Genomic DNA, 21,690 nt, shown 5'->3' with positions numbered 1-21,690 from the left:
TCTGCCTCTCTGTGCCCTTCAAAGTCAATGTGCGCTGTAGACTACTTATCCCTTAGTGCAGCGGGTCCAGGAAAACTGTCACTTGCCCACTTGTTTCTGTAGGTTCCTGGTCATGTCGGTCTGCCAGGAAACGAGGCTGCTGACGCTGCTGCTAAATCTGCGCTCCTAGTACCGCAGCCCTCGAGTACCTATATTCCCTCCGATGATCTGAATGTTGCCGTCTGTCAGGATGTGGTGTACCTTTGGCATCGCCATTGATCCTCCCTTCACGGGAGTAAGATCCTCTCCCAGCGGCTTGGACGACCACCTCTCGGCCGTTACGTTAACTCGGCTGCATATTGGGCAGTACCTGTTTAGCCGTCGTCATTTGCTAAGTGGATCTACCCCACCACTTTGTCCACATTGCACTCAAGTTTTAACTGTCCGTCACTTCCTCATGGAATGTCCATTTTTTAACCTTGCGTTTGCTGTCTGAGTTATCGGCCGTTTTAGCAAATGACGCACGGGCTGTAGACCGCGTCTTACTTTTTATCTCGCAGTGGAGCTCTACGTTTTGGAACTGCACATTGTTAAAAGATCGAATTTTCTGAATCGAGAAGCTGTTACATCTATTTCAAAGAACTTTAAACATTAATTTATGAGAGCTATAAAGCACTAAACCTGAACACCACAATGTACATAACTTCGTAGCGACAGTGTGCATGGTTCCCGCTGCCATGTTTAAACATGATTGAAACGAGTAAATTAGAATCAGATACGTTGACAGGAGGTTGTCCAGGGAAGGAGTTCTCAATTCAGAATCAAATACACTCCTGGAAATTGAAATAAGAACACCGTTTATTGATTGTCCCAGGAAGGGGAAACTTTATTGACACATTCCTGGGGTCAGATACATCACATGATCGCACTGACAGAACCACAGGCACATAGACACAGGCAACAGAGCATGCACAATGTCGGCACTAGTACAGTGTATATCCCCCTTCTGCAGCAATGCAGGCTGCTATTCTCCCATGGAGACGATCGTAGAGATGCTGGATGTAGTCCTGTGGAACGGCTTGCCATGCCATTTCCACCTGGCGCCTCAGTTGGACCAGCGTTCGTGCTGGACGTGCAGACCGCGTGAGACGACGCTTCATCCAGTCCCAAACATGCTCAATGGGGGACAGATCCGGAGATCTTGCTGGCCAGGGTAGTTGACTTACACCTTCTAGAGCACGTTGGGTGGCACGGGATACATGCGGCCGTGCATTGTCCTATTGGAACAGCAAATTCCCTTGCCGGTCTAGGAATGGTAGAACGATGGGTTCGATGACGGTTTGGATGTACCGTGCACTATTCACTGTCCCCTCGACGATCACCAGAGGTGTACGGCCAGTGTAGGAGATCGCTCCCCACACCATGATGCCGGGTGTTGGCCCTGTGTGCCTCGGTCGTATGCAGTCCTGATTGTGGTGCTCACCTGCACGGGGCCAAACACACATACGACCATCATTGGCACAAAGGCAGAAGCGACTCTCATCGCTGAAGACGACACGTCTCCATTCGTCCCTCCATTCACGCCTGTCGCGACACCACTGGAGGCGGGCTGCACGATGTTGGGGCGTGAGCGGAAGACGGCCTAACGGTGTGCGAGACCGTAGCCCAGCTTCATGGAGACGGTTGCGAATGGTCCTCGCCGATACCCCAGGAGCAACAGTGTCCCTAATTTGCTGGGAAGTGGCGGTGCGGTCCCCTACGGCACTGCGTAGGATCCTACGGTCTTGGCGTGCATCCGTGCGTCGCTGCGGTCCGGTCCCAGGTCGACGGGCACGTGCACACCTTCCGCCGACCACTGGCGACAACATCGATGTACAGTGGAGACCTCAGGCCCCACGTGTTGAGCAATTCGGCGGTACGTCCATCCGGCCTCCCGCATGACCTCTATACGCCCTAGCTCAAAGTCCGTCAACTGCACATACGGTTCACGTCCACGCTGTCGCGACATGCTACCGGTGTTAAAGACTGCGATGGAGCTCCGTATGCCACGGCAAACTGGCTGACACTGACGGCGGCGGTGCACAAATGCTGCGCAGCTAGCGCCATTCGACGGCCAACATCGCGGTTCCTGGTGTGTCCGCTGTGCCGTGCGTGTGATCATTGCTTGTACAACCCTCTCGCAGTGTCCGGAGCAAGTATGGTGGGTCTGACACACCGGTGTCAATGTGTTCTTTTTTCCATTTCCAGGAGTGTATATTGAAAACTAAGATCGATAGACGAGTGCAAGAAACTGTCTGATCATTGTGAAAGTTATAAGAATTTTATGCAGGATTATAGAAAAGTTTCTAAATAGCGCTAACAGATGGAGCTTTAATAGCAATATGTAATGCCTGTAAACAGAGGGCCACAGCTCAGAGCGAACAGTTCCACAGTTCAAACGCAAAAGGAGATTACTAAACCGAGGGTAGAGGTTTGTCTTGCGTTCCATTCAACAACTTTTTTTTATGTTACTGGATTACCACATTTTAGAAAACAGTCCTGCGGCAACAAGGCGCAGTTTTAAAGCACAATTTAGTGCTGCTGAAAGAAACGATGTGAAAACAGTTCACAAGCTCTTCCCCAAATTCCATCGGACGTGCAGCGTGGCTGATAATCTAGCGGAGAACGTTGGTCCCCAGGAAAAACGGTAGATACTCTTGAATATGTCGCCACGTTTTATGGAATTATTCAGCGAAATCCGTGGAAAAGCTTCAGAAGAATTGCAGCGGAGACTGGTTTGAAGTGTTCCAGCGTGCATAAAGAACTGATACAGAGCATAAACATGTATCCATCCAAACCCCAAACACACCAGGCGATACTTGCACGTGTTGTGCGACAAAGGGCTACCTTTGTGAACCAGATTCTCACAGTGATTTATAACGAAGGACTTGACGCTGACTGCGTCCGCTTCACGGATGAAACGCACTATCACCTGAATGGAGATTTTGGGGCTCCGAAAATGCCCATTTCTGTATCCTCCCAGAGGTACCATTTGGGCTGCAGTATGCCCTTTTTCGCGCGAGAAACTATCGCTAGTGAACGTTAAGTTGCAATTTTGGAACAGTTTGTGGCCTGGATAGTCATTGCGTTGGATTATTGCAAATTTATTGACACAGCGATGGATTGGGCTCCATATTCGCCCCATGTCGCTCCTTATATCTACTCTTTCTAGAGCACGTTGAAAGACACTGTTTAGCGGCACCACCCTTCGACGCTGGACGATCTTGAATCGGCGACCTGAATCCATTTTAGTTGACTCTACATGATGTGATGGCAAATTTCAGTGTTCGTATGCGCTACCCCCACTAAGTGTCAGACATACCTTAAATACTGTGATGTAAATCCTAAGACAGCTTACAGAGGAAGAGTTTAATCATGTAAAATTTCATAAGTGCGAACAGTGGCAAGGCGCCCTAGTTCGCTCGGCTACCCCGCGCGGCTTTATGTCGACTGATACTGTTAAAGCTACAAAGTTGAAGCTGCACAGCGGCGTCTGTTAGCAGAACATATTTAGTGGTATGCTGTTAACAGTCCTTCCTTGCGCATTAGCTAGTTCGTAACCATGTGTTTTTGGAGTTTGGATATCTCGTTTATTTTTCAACATATTGTTATCTGAGAGCAACTTGTTTAAGTAATAGTGATGATTTTTGAAATGTCAGTATTTCAGGAGCAACGATACAGTATAAAATTTGCATAACATTGGGGAAAACTTTCACTGAAACGTTTCAGCCCTTGGAACAAGATTAAATAGTTATTACTCTGGATCTTACACAATGTTATAAATGGTTTTTGTTATTTAAAAGTGATCATCACTCATTTTAAAAATATTCTAGACTAGGAAGGTCTTTCACTGGAATTGATGACTCTCACGTTCAAAACATCAAAGATCTGGTACAAATCGCCGATTGACTGTTTTGCAACGGTTATGTGAAAAAATCCTTAAATAAAATATGGCGTTTCTGTCTTCGATCGCTATTCCTTATTTTCAATCAGTTACCGGTTTCGAGCCAGCTGCCCATCTTCAGATCATGTGTTGTAGTTACAGAGTAACTTGTCCGTACAGAACACACTGTTCACTGTCATAAGTTTTACTTATGACATAAGTTTTACTTATGACAGTGAACCGTGTGTTCTGTACGGACAAGTTACTCTGTAACTACAACATATGATCTGAAGATGGGCAGCTAGCCCGAAACCGGTAACTGATTGAAAATAAAGAACAGCGATCGAAGACTGAAACGCCATATTTTATTTTAATGAACGATCGCGGAACTCCCTAATAAGAGACAATCATGTCTAGTTTTGATTTGAAAAAAATCCTTAGAATGAGACCAGACTTGTGTCGAGGTAACTCATGGTCCTCGCGCCACGACAATGGACCCGCACACAAGGTTTAATCAACTCGTTAGTTTTTTGCCAAAAAATCAGATGACTGTCTTCCCACAGCCTCCTCTCTCGCCGCACCTGGCTCCTTCCGATTTTTTATTTCCGAAATTAATATCAATGATGAAAGGACACCATTCTCAAAGTACTGATGACATCGAGAAAATTCGTCACAGTCCTTCGCAAAATGGAAAAATCGCTGCAAAAAGTCAGTGAACGAAAGGGGAATTCTTTGAAGGTTACAAGGACCGATAATCGACGAATTCCGTAGAGTTGTTACTGTTCAGCCCTTACCAAGCAAATTAAGATAGCCGTAATATAGTTCTCTTTAGCCTGTACATGGTTGCATTGTTTATATTTCATATTTATGTACAATCCTCACATGCGTACACGATTCAGTGTGCTTAATGTAAATAGATTCCACGAAGAGCGCTCTAGAATATACTCCATTTTTTGTTGTTGTCAATAGAAAGAGACAAAAATTACAGGGTCACAACCAGACCTTCTGATCAGCTAGTTGCGTTGCGTGCCTGTAACTTGCATTGCAGCTGTTTATCGTCTAAGCACCAGCTGTTACCTGTAGCAAAACATTTCTCGAAACAGAAAGCACTAAAGCTACTATAGCCACAACGAGAAAATGAAAACGTTTAAGGAGGCACGTGGTGAGATTACTACAGACACGATCACGACATGCTGCCCGTACAAAGAGTTTGTCATCGTCCACACATCACCTGCTGCTCTGACTTCTCCATGCAGTACATTCTTAAGAGGGAGACGTTCATGAAGAAAAAGCAGACTATTTAAAAGATGCATCAAATCCACAATTTTTAATATGTCAGTGGAATTTTGAACCGAGCCTCATATGATATTAGCACAGTTCCTTGATTTATACATATTTAACTTTTTAAGGAATTGAAAAAATCTATTTTCAAAAATAACATATGTACCTTTTTTGGGAAACTAACAACGACATTACTACAAAATTTTCTCTGTTTAATCTCTTTATACCAATGGTAAACTTCTCGTGAAGTTTTTTGAATATGTTGAAGAGAAGAACTTTAATAATCTTTTAATTATAATTCTGTAGGTATAATATAAAATCCATGCAAAAATCAAAGTACTTTGCCCTATATCTCAGCTTGGACTTAAAATTTCAAAATTTACTCCAGAGACAACATTTATTGCGTTTATAGACATAAATGTACAGCATTTCATAATTCTAGCCTTCATGGATTCTGAAGGTAAAGTACATAAACATTTAAAACAAATTCAGGAAATGCAATTTAAAGTTCAACCTAATGATTTCTCTCATGTCGCCTCTTCAGAAGTCCCCAGTTTCGTACTCGGTGTCCTCTTTTCATTCAAACCTTCTCTCGTTGTTTCTTACTTCCTTCCTATACCAGGTCTTCAACTGAATTTTCAGCTGCAAAGAGGAGTTGTGAACCCATTTTAGTCATGATGTCTTGAGTGACATTTTTTACCTTAATGCCCATTCTCTCTAATAGCTTCACCTTCCCTATGTTCCCATCATTAAGTTCAACGGTCGCAGTTTCGAATCCTGCCACGGGCATGGATGTGTGTGATGTCCTTAGGTTAGTTAGGTTTAAGAAATTCTAGGGGACTGATGACTTCAGAAGTTAAGTCCCACAGTGCTCAAAGCCATTTGAACTATTAAATAGAAGAAGTGGCTTATAAGTTGCAATTCTGAAAACTGGAAGTGTGGGTTTAGGGCATAGTTTCCATAAGTGTGAATTTAGACACTCATTTGTATTCTGTGTTTTGCCATGAACACACATTTTCAGGATTTCAGGGTTCACAGCTTCTAGATCAATCCCGTGCAAGTTTACTTGAAGTAATTCATGGAATCGTTGCTCACCGAGCTGGTATTCGGGTGCGTATGCCCATAGTTGCCTTTGCGCCCTAAAATAAAACAAAACCAAGCTGGTATTGAAATGTTGCTTCAAAAGGTGGGCATGGCAGGGAGGTCGCGTCACATTTAATTATTTTGCAGGCAGTTCGGATGCGATTTCATCATAGAAACTTTGGGAACTTATTGTCCATGAGTTCTACTAATAAATAAAAAATAAACTGATAACTGACTTTTTGGTTAAATTTCATGAACGTCCCCCCTTAGACACATGAAGAGTCCACGTCTACAGAGAAGGTCTAGAAATCTATGAAATCCAGTTGAAATTAGTGATCCCTATAGTAACGTGGACGCTTAGATGACTTATCTAACTACTTGTGTAGGGGCCCGAAGATGGTGGCAATGAGACATCGAAACTGGTAGTCAGATAAAACAATTAATAAAATTACGGCTGTGAGTATTTATTTTCTTCAAGACCACATTCATTAGAAATAACTACGTCTTGTGTCGTGACATCTTCCCTGCTCCATTCGATTGTTTTCCTGTCCCTGTCCCTGTCCCTTTCCTTTTCAACAATTACCACCATGAGTCTCACCATTGCACTCCGAGCAAACTCCAGATTTTGAACGGTTTTCGCAATGAAAGCATATATCTCGCTGCCATAAGCACATACTAATTATTATATTTTCTTTTACCAAAAGTTCATGTTTAATAGTCTTCAGGGTGTCCTGCCGAGTTGCCGTTCCCACTTTATGCGTAGAGCAGAACAAGTGGAAGCACACCATTAATCAATGGCACCGAAGAAACATAAGAGATCACATAAGATTTATTGAAAAACAAATTTGATTTCGCCACGGTAAACTATAAATAATATGAATTTTTGAGACTGAAGCTTAGTATAACTTGAGTCACTGAAATAGTTATGTGAGAAATGGCGATTAAATGACGACTTTTAAATATATTCCTTTACATGAAAATTTTTCCAGATTAGTTGGTCAGTTTAAACTCCTTGGTCATTATGACTGGATTTGGCGCAATAATAGTTCTATTCTACGTAGAGTACGCGAAAGAACTTGCCCCTCTTCCAGCGGCGGTGTAACTTAGGTTTCTGGATGAACGAAGCGCTCCTAATGAATGGAACAAAGCACAGGTCAGTCCCACTTTCAAGAAACTGTGACGTCGCTCTGTTGTAGAATTTCGTGAAGTGTTTTACGCTCAAGTCGAACAAAAATCTCCTGTGTAGAAACCAACATGGGTTCCGATAACAACGATCGCGTGAGACCCAGCTCGGTCTGATCGTCCATGAGATCCAGTAAACAGTAGATACAAGCGCCTAAGTAGGGGCAGAGTCCCTTGAGATACGTTAGGCGTTCTGTGTGGTTTCACACTGCCATGTAATGAACAAAATACGAGCGTACAGAATATCAGATCAAATGTGTGACGGGAGTGAAGAGCTTCTAGTAAATGGAACACAGCATGTCATTCTATATGGAGAGAAGCCTTCAGACGTAAAAGAACTTCGGACATGCCCCAAGGGAGTGCACTGGGACGATTACTTTTCACAATACATGTGCCTATTAGACCTCGAAAGTTCCGTGATGTTTTTTGAGGATGATGTATACAGAGAAGCCACACCGCTAGGAAATGGTAGCGAAATGCAGGATCGACGCTTTCTGCAGGAAGTGGCAGTTCAGCATCATAAACAAATACATGTATTGTGAATACATAAAGAGAAAGACTCTTTATTGTATGATTATATTATTGCGGAACAATCACTGGAAGGAATTTCTTCCATAAAGTATGCAGGAGTATGCGCACGGAGTGATTTGAAGTAGAAACATCGTATAAAATTATGAGTAGTTAAAGCAGACAGACGCCAGACTGAGATTCGTTGGAAGAATCGTCAGAAAATGTAGTCAACCAGCAGAGGATGTACCTCACAAAATACTCCTTCGACCAATGCTTCAATGTTGCTCGTCAGTCACGGATCTGTACTAGACAGGACTGTTAGCAGAAACATAGAAGACACAAAAAAGAACAGCACGTTTCGTTGCTGATTCATTTAGTAAGCGTGAAAGTTTCTCAGAGATCTCAGCGAATTCCATTGCCAGATGCTGCAAGAGAGGCGCTATGCATCACGGTGTGGTCCACTGTTAAAGTCCTGACAGCATAGGTTCACAAAAGAGTCAGCCAGTATACAACTGTTTCTATGTTCATGTCGCGAAAGACCATGAAGATAAAATTGGAGTAGAGTCCACACAGAGGCTCGCCGGTATTAGTTCTTCCTGAGAATATTCGCCACTGGAATGGGAAAAGGCATATCATAAGGTAGTTTGTGGAATAGACATGTAGATCTCATACATCATCAGTTTGTATCCCTTCGATGTTATCACGTTTCTGAAACTGCCTTTATACCCGTATGCGTTTCCTTTAGCGTCATAGATGATCTTTAATCAATAATTACACTTGGCCATGTGCGAACAGGACTCGCGCACTGCGAGCTCCCTACGAACAATATGTCTATGAACAGTTCATCCATCCCGTGAATCGAGAACGTCCATGATTTTTGCCTTTTACCGGCACTGATACAAGCAAGATATTGGTCTCGGAAACTCCAAGACTTTCGAGAATGTTTTAAGTATGAAGTCGGATAATAAATTACAAAAGAAAATTTTTTCTTGTTATATAATTACAAATTAACATTTTATTTTTCCATTCTCTGTACTGTGAAACTTTCTTTCCGCCTAATTTCATAATTCTAGGTTAACGGGAAGTACCTTATTGGTTTTAATGAGTGAGTTGGCTAGTATCAAAACATGTGACACAGATGGTAGTATCTCTTGGCTGCACTGAGTTAGAAGCTTCAAACTCTTGCACTACCGAGGGACCCTAAACCTTAGTATGCGACACAAATTTCAACTTGACGGGTCTACCTGTTCCTGAGAAAAAGGGTTCAGTGGACGTACGGACGAACAATAAAGCGATCCTATAAATTTTCCGCTTTTACCGGCTGAGAGACGGAATCTTAAAAAATAACCAAGTTGTGCTTTAAGAGAGATTGACCTGTAAGATCCAAAACGCACAAACTTAATACTGAAGTTTAAATGGAGACCCGCCTTCTAGGCTGGAGATTTCAATATACTGCACTGTACTTCCATAATGACTTTTAGTTTAGTGATCGCCAATTTGTATATGTACGTTGGGAATACGGAAGAAAAAAGAGAATCGCAGAGTTGGAGCTGTGCTGGTTCAGAAAAATACTGAAAATTAGAGGAACAGATAAGAATATAAGTACTTCGCAGATTCGGTGAGGAACGTCTGGGAAACACTGATAACAAGATGAGACACATAATAATACATGTGTTAAGATATCAGGGAACCGCACAGAGCGTAAAACCTGTAGGGCAACATAGAGAGTGCAAAACACTCTACAAATAAACGAGGACGTTGGGGGAAGAGATCCTCAAAGCAGAGAAAGAGGTAGGCGCAGGATAGAAAGTCAGTCCTGGCTCCCCACAGCAAACCAGTCAGTGGATTTTTGATAAAAAGAAACTAATACATAATCATCCTTAGGCTTTTAATCTCTTCTCTGTTAACCCTCCTTGTCTTAAGCGCTATTTAGGCACTCAGGTCAAGCATCACTGGTACAGCCAACATTTTATTGAGATAGTCTCTTATATGAGAATGCACTGCAAGGTGCAGACGTCCTACCTTCATTTTACTAGGTGGCACTACGCAAATTTTATAACTGATCTAAAGATGGTTGTATGAACCGGCGAAACTAGTCATTTAATGTGTTTTTCTTTGCATTATTGGGTATCAAAGCACTTTTTGGAGGGTTTTTTAACTTTTTTACAAAATCTAGATAGCTTGTTTCCATCTCCTGTCAGAAATTAATGTGACATGCATTGCTTAAACATTTATTGTAGTCATTGCGTGAGGGCACGGTGTGGCATGAATGGCTGCCTTGTCACACACTAGGTGTACATTGAGCTCCAAAAACAGGTTTTCGTAAACCTGTTTCCCAATGCCACTTTTGATTGGTTGACGACACATTCCAATATTGATTTTGCAAATGCTGTGCTAGCTGATGAATTTAGCCTCCCACATGGACCAATGCTCCGCTGTTTTTGCAACGTGCTTGGATCGTCAAATTATTATATGCTATTAAAAATAATCTCGGTACTTCCGAGATTTTTTGGGCAGTGAAGGAGACCACTAGACGAAAAGATGAGAATGTAATTTTTCGCGGTGACATTCTTGTACAAATGCTTCAGGAATTTCTTGCAGCGTCGGATTTGTATGTAATCTCAAGCTTTCGACGACTCCCTCCGTAGGCCGTACTGTACTTCATCTACTTAGCTGAATTATGCCACGGGAGCTTATTTCCCCTGTAGCTTTCCAGCACCAGTCCGCTCCTATCCCATAGCTGAGGACGCAACTCACCTTCCTTACTCGATCTTCTAAGACTGTGTACACTACGGGCATCATATTAAGCCCAGATTCTTCCTTCTTTTCACGGTCGAAAACCTATACCGTTATATGATAGCTGGGACTCTTCGTTAATTTTGTTTTATAACGCTAAGGGGAAGATCACATGAACTTCATGCAGTACATGATCAAAGCCTATTGGACATGCTTGCAAATGCCTCGATATCGAGAACTCTCAGCCAACCTGTTGAATCTTCCAGAATGAGATTTTTCACTCTGCAGCAGAGTGTGCGCTGATATGAAACTTCCTGGCAGATTAAAACTGTATGCACCGACCGAGACTTGGCTTTCGCGGGCAAGGGCTCTACCATATGAACTACCGAAGCACGACTCACGCCCGGTACTCACTGCAAGGTTCGCAGGAGAGCTTCTGTAAAGTTTAGAAGGTAGGAGACGAGATACTGGCAGTAGTAAAGCTGTGAGGACCGGGCGTGAGTCGTGCTTCGGTAGCTCAGATGGTAGAACACTTGCCCGCGAAAGGTAAAGGTCCCGAGTTCGAGTCTCGGTCGGTTTTAATCTGGCAGGAAGTTTCTGTTGAATCTTGTTTTCCGACGGCAAGGTGTTGGTTAATTTCATTTTTCTTTGTTATAAATGTTCAAATCTGATTTAGCTTGATCTCCTGCAGTTTCCCTGCTCGTTTTATTTTGTGTTTTGACTCAGTATGGCTTCAGTTCTATTGTAAAATGTGTACAGATGAAGTGTATATGTACATGAGCGTATATAATCCTTGCAATCGGATTGGAATTTTTCTTAGTTTGCAATTTAGAATATAATCTGATTTCGTTGTCCTTCTGCTTTTTGGTCCTATATAAAAAAATGGTAAGCGCGACTAACTACTACGCAGAGGACCCGGGTTAGATACTCGGTTCTGCCAGTGATTTTTCCTTGGTGTGAGGACTGTTAGGGGATGCACTCAGCATCGTAATGCTAACTGAGGATTTATATTAGTGAGTAGTACTGGTGTCAAGGTCTGGAAAGTCAGCAAAATGGCTGGGAGAGCGGTGTGCTGACCTCATGCTCATCCATATCGCATCCACATGATGGTGCAATACACAGGAAGACATTGCGGCCGGCCTACATACCTTGGGCTTTCACGGCTTGGACAAGGAGCACTTCTTTTCCTTCCTTCCTTTTAGATTTCCGTGCCTCAAGTGGTAAAAATGGAACTCTTATAGAATCGCTTTGTTGTCCGTCTGTCAAGAACCCCTTTGCTCAAGATTGTATAGACGTATGAAGTTGAAATTTAGGTCACATGCTGAAGTCTACGGTTCCTTGGTGGCGTAAAAATTGAAGCTTCTAAGGGAATCCAGTCCAAAGATAACGCCATTTATATCAAATACTTTCATACTCGCAAACTCACTCATTAAAACCTGTGGAGAACTGTCATTGACCTAGAATCACGAAATCTGTCAGTAAGAAAGGTTTCACAGTACAAGTGAAGGAAAAGGTTAGAAAATTGTTAATTTATAGTTATATCACACGAAAAACATTTGTTTTCTCATTTCTTATCCGTATTAAAATTAAAACATTCTCAAAACTCTTTGAATTCCAGGAACCAATATCTTGCCAGTATCGGTGCAAAATGGTTCAAATTGGTCTGAGCACTATGGGAATTAACATGTCAGGTCATCAGTCTCCTAGAACGTAGAACTATTTAAACCTAACTAACCTAAGGACATCACACACATCCATGCCTGAGGCAGGATTCGAACCTGCGAACATAGCAGTCACGCGGTTCCAGACTGAAGCGCCTAGAACCGATCGGCCACAACGACCGGCAGTATCGATGCAAATAACAAGCAAAAATCGTTGAGATTTTCGATTCCCTTCATGGATTAACTGTGTAGATAAATAATTCAGCTTGTAGGGAGCACTCAGTGAGATTCGTACTCGCACCTGGAGAATTTTATTTTTAGCATTTAGTGCCCATTTTCATCCACCAGAAAGGGATCTGATATCACGGTGTGAGTATGTGGGTTTTAGTCTTTCAAGTTGCACAATGGATTGATCCAACAAGTACCCTGTGGCTCCTACAAGAAACAATTTCCACCTCACACTACTACAGAAGTCAGACAGACGCTCCTAATATACCAACAAGAACTGCTTGAAAAACATTCAGCAACAAATATCTTCTGGAGTCGTCCGCTGTTAAGGAAAAGACACACAGATATTATATATATTCTTATGTAGCTAGTGGAATGCTTGGGTACGAGAGTATTGCCAGTTACTGTAAGAAAAAATATTATTTATTACAAAAAATTCTGAGAAATCGAGTGAAGCTTTTTCTTATAAAATAATAAATTTTCGGGTTCTTTTCGGAACAACAGATTGCCTCTTATGGATAGGAATGCTATTATGTTACAAAGTATGGAAAGGTTCTTTTCTCCCTTTTCTTTAAGAATGTTATCTAGTCAGCAGAATGGCTCAGAGCCACGCCTACACAACTTCAATGACTTTTCTAGGTACAGTCAAGGCTGTCGCTTGAGAAATGTAATGGAGTATACAGTTATGGAGGACAGATGGGGCTCGCACATGCTGTAGCACATAATACTGTGAGCTGCAATGACTGCTGCCTGCGTCACTTGCAGCTGACAAATAACACAACTATCTCTTTCTATCTGGATTGACTTGCAATCAAACTCTCCCTAAGGACTCCTATCCGCCCCTAGTCTAACTATTGGCATGGTACACTGGTCAGATAACCAGTCCACCGCGATGCCAGTAAATACTCGCTCACAGTGGTTTAACTAGTACTCTGTCCGTGTTCACACTATACAATAAGTGTGGCGGCCAACACAGTGAACAATGCTTAATCATGAGCAACTCAATATAGAATGTCACTCCGATTCCCTAATGACAGAGGTGCTCTCCCAGTGAAGTACTGAGGAGAGACTTTGTTCCTCACTCTTTGCGTACACGTACAAGTGCACTCGCACTGGCTAAGTTCCCGCTCCAAGAGCGACAACATAACGGCCCCTTTTTCTGGAAAAGTTGCAAGGGTATATCATTGCTGCCTTCCCTCACTCTTCTGACTCTTTGTGTCAGAAATATTCAGCCAATCATCGTTGCTCTTTTAAACGGGACAATGACGTTTTGTTAAGTCGAACAACTCCGTAACTACCCAGTCGGTCCGTGAAAAAATGCGTCTTCTGGGCGCTCCCACAAAATGTACCGTAATCTGCTTTTAAATCGAACACCGGGGTCGTTATCCCTTCGCTCCGGCAAAAGCTGTCTCCTCTCTGGGCGGTCGCTTCGGCCGAAGTAGGTATGTTGTTGACCCAGTCCTCTAAAAGGACGGTGTTTCCAGAGGTCTGGTTTCCTCTTCAGAACGAATATTCCTGTGGCTGTCATGTTTTGTACGCCAGCTTCAACTTTTTTCAACCTCAGTGCGCACTTGCGATTTGCTTATTAGATTTGCATATCGCTTCCATGAATTCATACAAAATTGACTCTTCCTTATCGAGTTTGGGTTCGACTGAAGCCTCTTGGAGCCAGTCGGAGTGGCCGAGCGGTTCTAGGCGCTACAGTCTGGTACCGCGCGACCGCTACGGTCGCAGGTTCGAATCCTGCCTCGGGCATGGATGTGTGTGATGTCCTTAGGTTAGTTAGGTTTAAGTAGTTCTAAGTTCTAGGGACTGATGACCTCAGATGTTAAGTCCCATAGTGCTCAGAGTCATTTTTGAAGTGTCTTGATGTGCAGAGTACGATTGTGGAATATGTAAGAAATGGTCAGGAGATCATGAGACCTTACACCAATCATATTGTTGTTACAATTACTGATCTCAGATGTCCCTGATGGCAGACTTCACGATAATATTTCCTTTCCATCTAACACAATCATATGTTTGTTCGTTAGGATGTTTAATGTGTAAGGCAACAACAAATTTGTGGAAATCATGATTTTAATGTAGTGTTGGTGATCTGTGCATCATTCTGAAATAGTTCACACTGATCGAGTGACGATTCTTTATACATACAGGGTCTCTCTCCTACGAGATATTGCCAATGTCATTTTTGCGATATGTATGCGGAATCGTCCCAAACAAATATCATGACAACCAATGCATACGGAAAGCATCAGTTTGTTTCCAGTTGCACAGAAAATGGTTTTTAAAGCGGAATTTTACGTCCCCTTTCGACATAACTGTCCAGTCTAAAAAGATTTTGTGTATAGTGATACGTATTAACACAACCATAAAATACAAAGTATAACCAGTACTCAGACAGCGACTGAGTAGCGCTGCTGCATGGTGGTAGCAGATAAGGGGGTCAAGGGTGGCTTATGAGAATGAGGTAAGGCAGGCAACAAAAATGTGGCCAACAAAGATTTTACTGTGTTTTGCTTTGCCAGTAGTTCTGATAAGCCGAATATTGCACTTGAGTAATATGGGACCATAAAATTTCGATTTAAAAAACATGTTTGTAGCTGGAAACAAACAGATGCTGACCATTGACAGCGGCATCACATGAAATATGTAATGACCATCTGCAGCTTTTGTAGCCCTGTCGTCCTCGCTTCCGTACAGTACTACAATATATTGATAATTATTACTTTGGGATCATCTAGTCAAATTTTCTAGATATGACAATAATAAAAGAAAATGGTAAACTTTCCTTTGATATTTTATAGCGAACTGGTGCCACAGACACAATAGTACATCCCATATCAAATCATCCCCATAACCAGAAGCTAGCAGCACTAGGATATATGTTGTAGAGAATAAACAGGATTCCATCAACAAGAAAAATTATGAAAGAAACATCATAAGTAGCTGAGAGTAATGACACATACACAGTTCACATGCTCGGTCAAAACACCAGTACGAAAGAGAGAGAATGCATCCGACATATCCAGAAGGTAGGAAAAGTCGCTTGCCTCAAACCCACAAATACACACAATACACATACACAACGAAAACACCACACAAAAAAGAAGCGCACAGTACACATTGACTTACACGAGTGAACTCACACACTGAGTGGCAAATATTCTAAAGAATTAGCATATAAAAATGTGCTAACACTTCAAACAAACTTAGGTATACTGATAATCAAGGGAACAAAATCCAAGGATCATTAATTACACAAACGTGAATGCCAGTGTTGAGATGCAGTATACAGGGGCATGGCATGCAGGGATTTTGAAACACGGTACAAAGCACTCACCCCCACACACCCCCACACACCACAAAAGCACATACAGTAGTTAGCAATTACATTCGGCAGTTGGCAATGCCATCCAAAACATAACTTCAAAACGAGTGTTCTGTTTGTGGTGTTCTGGAAACTAAATTTAAATGGCAGGAAGCTGACGAAGAATACCTGTAGCGCATTAAAAAAAAAGAACACATGTAGATAAGCACCCACGAAATCTGTAAGTAGAACTTTCAATTATGACCACGTCATAGAAAAGTCGAAAGTTCCATAACAATTTCTAACCTCCAATGTCCAAAATGTAAACCAATAAACGAAAATATTTATGTATTCCAAGCCACTGAAAACTTCTTGCAAGTAATAAAGGCCAAACGCGGAGGGCACGAAATCTGTGTTTGATTCTGTCGTGATTAGACGGTCCGGAAGTAATAATTATCAACATACCGTAATGTGATGACCATTATTTGCTTGGTATGATTAGAGCAAGACATTTCGAGAAATAAACTGCAAATACTTGCCTAAAAACCAGAGGAAATACGCCTGACGACTCTTAAGACAACTGGTATAGTCATTAATTCGTTTCCCATTAACAAAATTTTTATTTTCTCCAATAATGACAGGCATGAATACAACCCTTGAACCAAGCACGCTCTCTACAAACACTTAAAGGAATTAACATTAGTAGAGACAGAAGCCAGGCGCACAGTGAACATGAATTTAATAACCTGCTAGAGGACGTTAAGTGATGTAGCTTATGTGGTGGAGTTAAAGACCAAGCTGCAAGTTCTTATAATACGCTTTTGTTTTCAAAACATTGTCACTTTAGTTTTTTTCCTCCAAAAAAGTGATTCTATGACTCATTAGAAAATGTTAGTACACGTAATGAAGTAGCTTCTTTTTAAATAACCTTTTGCTCTTATCATGCATATTGCAAACTTAATTTAACTAAAGTGTTTCATTAATGGTAGATATTGGAGTTTTCGACTTGAGGCTGTGATCCATATGTAATCCCAAAAACATAATCTTTTTTGCTACTTGTATTCACTGTGTGAGAAACGTAACTGGGTAATTGAGAGTCTGAATTGTACTAACAAAATTTTCTCGGGCCTCCAGGCGGTTCCATATCCACAAGCTTTCTGACAAGTGCTCCTCACCCTTTGTCAAGTGGTGACAATGGCCAACCAGTACTCGTCCGAAAGCTCGTCGATATTGAACCACTTCACCTTGCTGAAGGCTGGAAAAGGTTTTATTGGTTTATATCTCCGTGAGACCATGCATTTGTACACTGGTGATTTGCATGTAGTGCCAAAATTTGATTCGGACCACATTTTTTGTGTGTGCAGAAGACGAGCAGCCGGCGGCCATGTCGAGGAAGCAGCGCCACCGAGATGAGCGCTACGAGCTGAATGGCGCGGAGTTCTCCACGCGCTACGGCAGCATCAACCGTGAGCTCGAGCGACAGGGCATCCTTCAGGTCGGTCGCCAGCGTGCTGTTGTGGTAAACTGGACAAAGCATCACCTTTTAGAAATTTAGCGTCTGTCTAAAGCTGTAATCGACTTGATGACTGATCTGAACTCCATATTAGCCTAGCCGCAGTGGTAACACCAGTTCCCGTCAGATCACAGAAGTTAAGCGCTATCGGGCTTTGTTAGCGCTTGGCTGGATCACCTTCTAGGTCTGTTGAGTGACGTTGGCAATCGGGGTGCACTCGGCCCTTTTGAGGCAAATTGAGTAGCTGCTTGATTCACAGGTAGCAACAACAGTGGTCACGAAAATTGACAACGGCCGAGAGAGCGGTGTGCTGATCGCTGGCCCTTCCGTATTCGCATCAATGAAGCCTAAGGGCTGATGATGACGACACGGTGGCCAGTCGGTACCGTTGGCCCTTCAAGGTCTGTTCAGAAGGTGTTTTTTTAGGTGTAAGCTTACAAAAACATAGTCTTCGCCCGGAGACATATGGCCTTGATAATGGGCTTAGTTCTGGGAGAAAGTTTCTGGCATATTGCATAGTGCAGAATTCTCGTTGACTGGCCACAAGGCCTGTCACCAATCTACACTGCCGTATGGTCAGTGGCAAAGGGAGATTGTACAGATAAAATTTAATCAGTAATTTTCATTCAGATTCAGGTTGTTCGTTAAATTACCTTTCATTTGCTATGCCGCTCGAGCCGATAAAATAATTCTCAAAACTCGTTAAATTAATCTCAAGTTGTATGATGTCAAATTAATTTCCCACGACGATTTGAGACCAGCACGGGCTCGCGGGGCAGACGAATTTTTAAGATGCACATCATACCGCAAGACGGCATACATCGGCAGAGGGTACGCAGCTGTTAGCTTTTAGTGCAGATCACGGCTACTAGCCGCGGAAGGACGCACGAGGGCCCGCCGTTCCGCGAAATTCCCACCACAATAAGAGCAACAGCGACTGAGTTGGGAAGGGCTCCGACCACTGCACAGGAGTGCTAGTGGTAGCAGCAATGCTGGTTAGGTTGGCTATACGCCCTGGCTCTCAACGACGGAACCATACTATGGTGAGGGCTTCTTGGACACCAACAGTGACGAGAGACGGCAATAAAGGCCAGTTGTTACTAGTGGACTTAATGGAGCGGACGTAAACAGCTACGACGGTCGTCAGTGCGGAGCCAACCACCATCTTGGTATCGGTGATAGTTTAGTACACTATTTTCCGTAGTGGTGCCTCCACTCGCGAGATGACACTAAGGACCGTTTCACACTGGGACACTGGTGGCTGTAACCAGCGACGATCACCGGTAATTTTGATGAACACTGCTGTATCAAACACCGCAGGTATTGCCAACTGACTAGTTAGTGAAATGGACTCGAGCGAGCAGGAACTTTTGTCAGTACTTCTAAGCAAGAGGAGGAGAATGAGGACAAACGTTCATTACATTTACATCCACTAAGAGATCGGCTGGAAAAAAGGTTTTATACTCCATATGTCGATCTGAGACAAGCTGAGTTTTTACAGTATTTTCGAATGTCGAAAACTTCATTCATGAGCTGCTTGAAGAAGTGAAAGATGAAATCACAGGTATGGAGATTAATATTTTAACTGTTTTTCTGATCATAAGGCGGAGCGCCTTAAGATGACGATAAGACGTACAGTTAATTATGTTATGAAAATTTTGAAATATAAGTATTCTTTTTTAGATTTCATCTTCATTCGCCCTGTAGGGGTGAGTCCATGGTTTCCACGCTCATCCATTTTCCCCCTTCTTATCGCATTAAGACTGCGTAAAGGTACACATAATACTGGTAAATGCAAAAGAAAAGGGGTGGGGGGTGCAAATGTACTTGAAGGTTACTACCCTCCTAGCCTTTACAGATGTAGCAACTAAGTTTCGCTACTCTTTTATGGTCCCAAAAATAAGGTTTTAAATTTGAAAAGATAAAATACAACTCACCAATTTTGTTTTTTTCTTCCATGTTCTCCTCATTGAAATCAGGCACAAACTTCATTATTTCTTTCCAAGCATTCGTTTTCATCACTTTATTGCTACAGTCATCGCTTTTGACGTCCCAAGTAGCAGGACGACTTTCTACTTCACTGAAGTCTTCCGTCTTAATCAAATCTAAACTCATGGCTACAATGTTTACAGTGTAATGAAGAATGAATGTTTCGCGTCACTGCCTCAAAAATGACTGCCGTCTGTTGGCAGATCTGCAGCGCTGAGTCTGTTATCTGTGTCCCAGTGCGAAACTGCAATTCAGACTAATGCATGTCCGGCGGTGACTGCCTTGAACACAGTGATCCTGTCCGTCACATGTGGCGATGGTCAGTCACTGCTGCATCACAGTGGCTCGGTGAGGCAGTGTAGTGCCCCGGTGCGAATGCTCCAGTTCAAACGAATGTATCTCTTTCGGTGACGTTGCTGGTGACCGTCACCAGTGTCCCAGTGTGAAACAGGCCTAATTTTTGGCAGCACCTATATTCAGCGGCGTTTGCGGTTATGCTCGTTATCGTCGGCACACCATAGACTGAGTGCTGTTTAAGAACTGTATAGAAAGTTCGCTGCGCGGGCTTCCGTTACCTTTTCTTGCCGATAACGTTCTCCGTGATTTCTCTCCTCGAACTCTCTCATAGTTCGGGGATGGGCCAAGCTAATTCAAGGTTGTACTATTGTGTGAATGTTTCTTGTGTACTATTCTTGACCCGCAGTAAGAAGAGACAGGAAGTGCTCTTTTCTTTAAATATAACGTCATGCTAGTAAATCCTTTTGCGTGTTGCAGGAAGTACAATATACTACGATTTTACCACGACAGACATGTTCTCTGATTTGTAGCGTTCTCTGTTATCCAGTTAAGCATTTCAAATAAGCATCAACTGAACCACAGTTACACTCCTGGAAATGGAAAAAAGAACACATTGACACCGGTGTGTCAGACCCACCATACTTGCTCCGGACACTGCGAGAGGGCTGTACAAGCAATGATCACACGCACGGCACAGCGGACCCACCAGGAACCGCGGTGTTGGCCGTCGAATGGCGCTAGCTGCGCAGCATTTGTGCACCGCCGCCGTCAGTGTCAGCCAGTTTGCCGTGGCATACGGAGCTCCATCGCAGTCTTTAACACTGGTAGCATGCCGCGACAGCGTGGACGTGAACCCTATGTGCAGTTGACGGACTTTGAGCGAGGGCGTAAAGTGGGCATGCGGGAGGCCGCGTGGACGTTCCGCCGAATTGCTCAACACGTGGGGCGTGAGGTCTCCACAGTACATCGATGTTGTCGCCAGTGGTCGGCTGAAGGTGCACGTGCCCGTCGACCTGGGACCGGACCGCAGCGACGCAAGGATGCACACCAAGACCGTAGGAAACTACGCAGTGCCGTAGGGGACCGCACCGCCACTTCCCAGCAAATTAGGGACACTGTTGCTCCTGGGGTATCGGCGAGGACCATTCGCAACCGTCTCCATGAAGCTGGGCTACGGTCCCGCACACCGTTAGGCCGTCTTCCGCTCACGCCCCAACATCGTGCAGCCCGCCTCCAGTGGTGTCGCGACAGGCGTGAATGGAGGGACGAATGGAGACGTCTCGTCTTCAGAGATGACAGTCGCTTCTGCCTTGGTGCAAATGATGGTCGTATGCGTGTTTGGCGCCGTGCAGGTGAGCGCCACAATCAGGACTGCAAACGACCGAGGCACACAGGGCCAACACCCGGCATCATGGTGTGGGGAGCGATCTCCTACACTGGCCGTACACCTCTGGTGATCGTCGAGGGGACACTGAATAGTGCACGGTACATCCGTACATCCAAACCGTCATCGAACCCATCGTTCTACCATTCCTAGACCGGCAAGGGAACTTGCTGTTCCAACAGGACATTGCATGTCCGCATGTATCCTGTGCCACCCAACGTGCTCTGGAAGGTGTAAGTCAACTACCCTGGCCAGCAACATCTCCGGATCTGTCCCCCATTGAGCATGTTTGGGACTGGATGAAGCGTCGTCTCACGCGGTCTGCACGTCCAGCACGAACGCTGGTCCAACTGAGGCGCCAGGTGGAAATGGCATGGCAAGCCGTTCCACAGGACTACATCCAGCATCTCTACGATCGTCTCCATGGGAGAATAGCAGCCTGCATTGCTGCGAAAGGTGGATATACACTGTACTAGTGCCGACATTGTGCATGCTCTGTTGCCTGTGTCTATGTGCCTGTGGTTCTGTCAGTGTGATCATGTGATGTATCTGACCCCAGGAATGTGTCAAAGTTTCCCCTTCCTGGGACAATGAATTCACGGTGTTCTTATTTCA

At 43.6% G+C, this 21,690-nt stretch overlaps 1 protein-coding gene across 7 annotated transcripts in view; it reads left to right on the top strand.

The window, feature by feature from the left end:
* Nucleotides 1-21,690, top strand: part of LOC126354052 (anoctamin-7-like) — a 725,127-nt gene that overhangs the window by 457,116 nt on the left and 246,321 nt on the right. For all 7 annotated transcript variants that reach the window (XM_050003410.1, XM_050003407.1, XM_050003408.1 and 4 more), the window contains exon 2: nt 17,257-17,387. In XM_050003410.1, the coding sequence (XP_049859367.1) occupies nt 17,277-17,387 (111 nt within the window). In that variant the 5' untranslated portion in view covers nt 17,257-17,276. The remainder of the gene's footprint in view (nt 1-17,256; nt 17,388-21,690) is intronic.

This window comes from Schistocerca gregaria, chromosome 3 (assembly GCF_023897955.1).
Source record: "Schistocerca gregaria isolate iqSchGreg1 chromosome 3, iqSchGreg1.2, whole genome shotgun sequence".
Lineage (NCBI taxonomy): Eukaryota > Metazoa > Arthropoda > Insecta > Orthoptera > Acrididae > Schistocerca > Schistocerca gregaria.
This window is presented reverse-complemented; position numbering and strand designations above follow the sequence as displayed.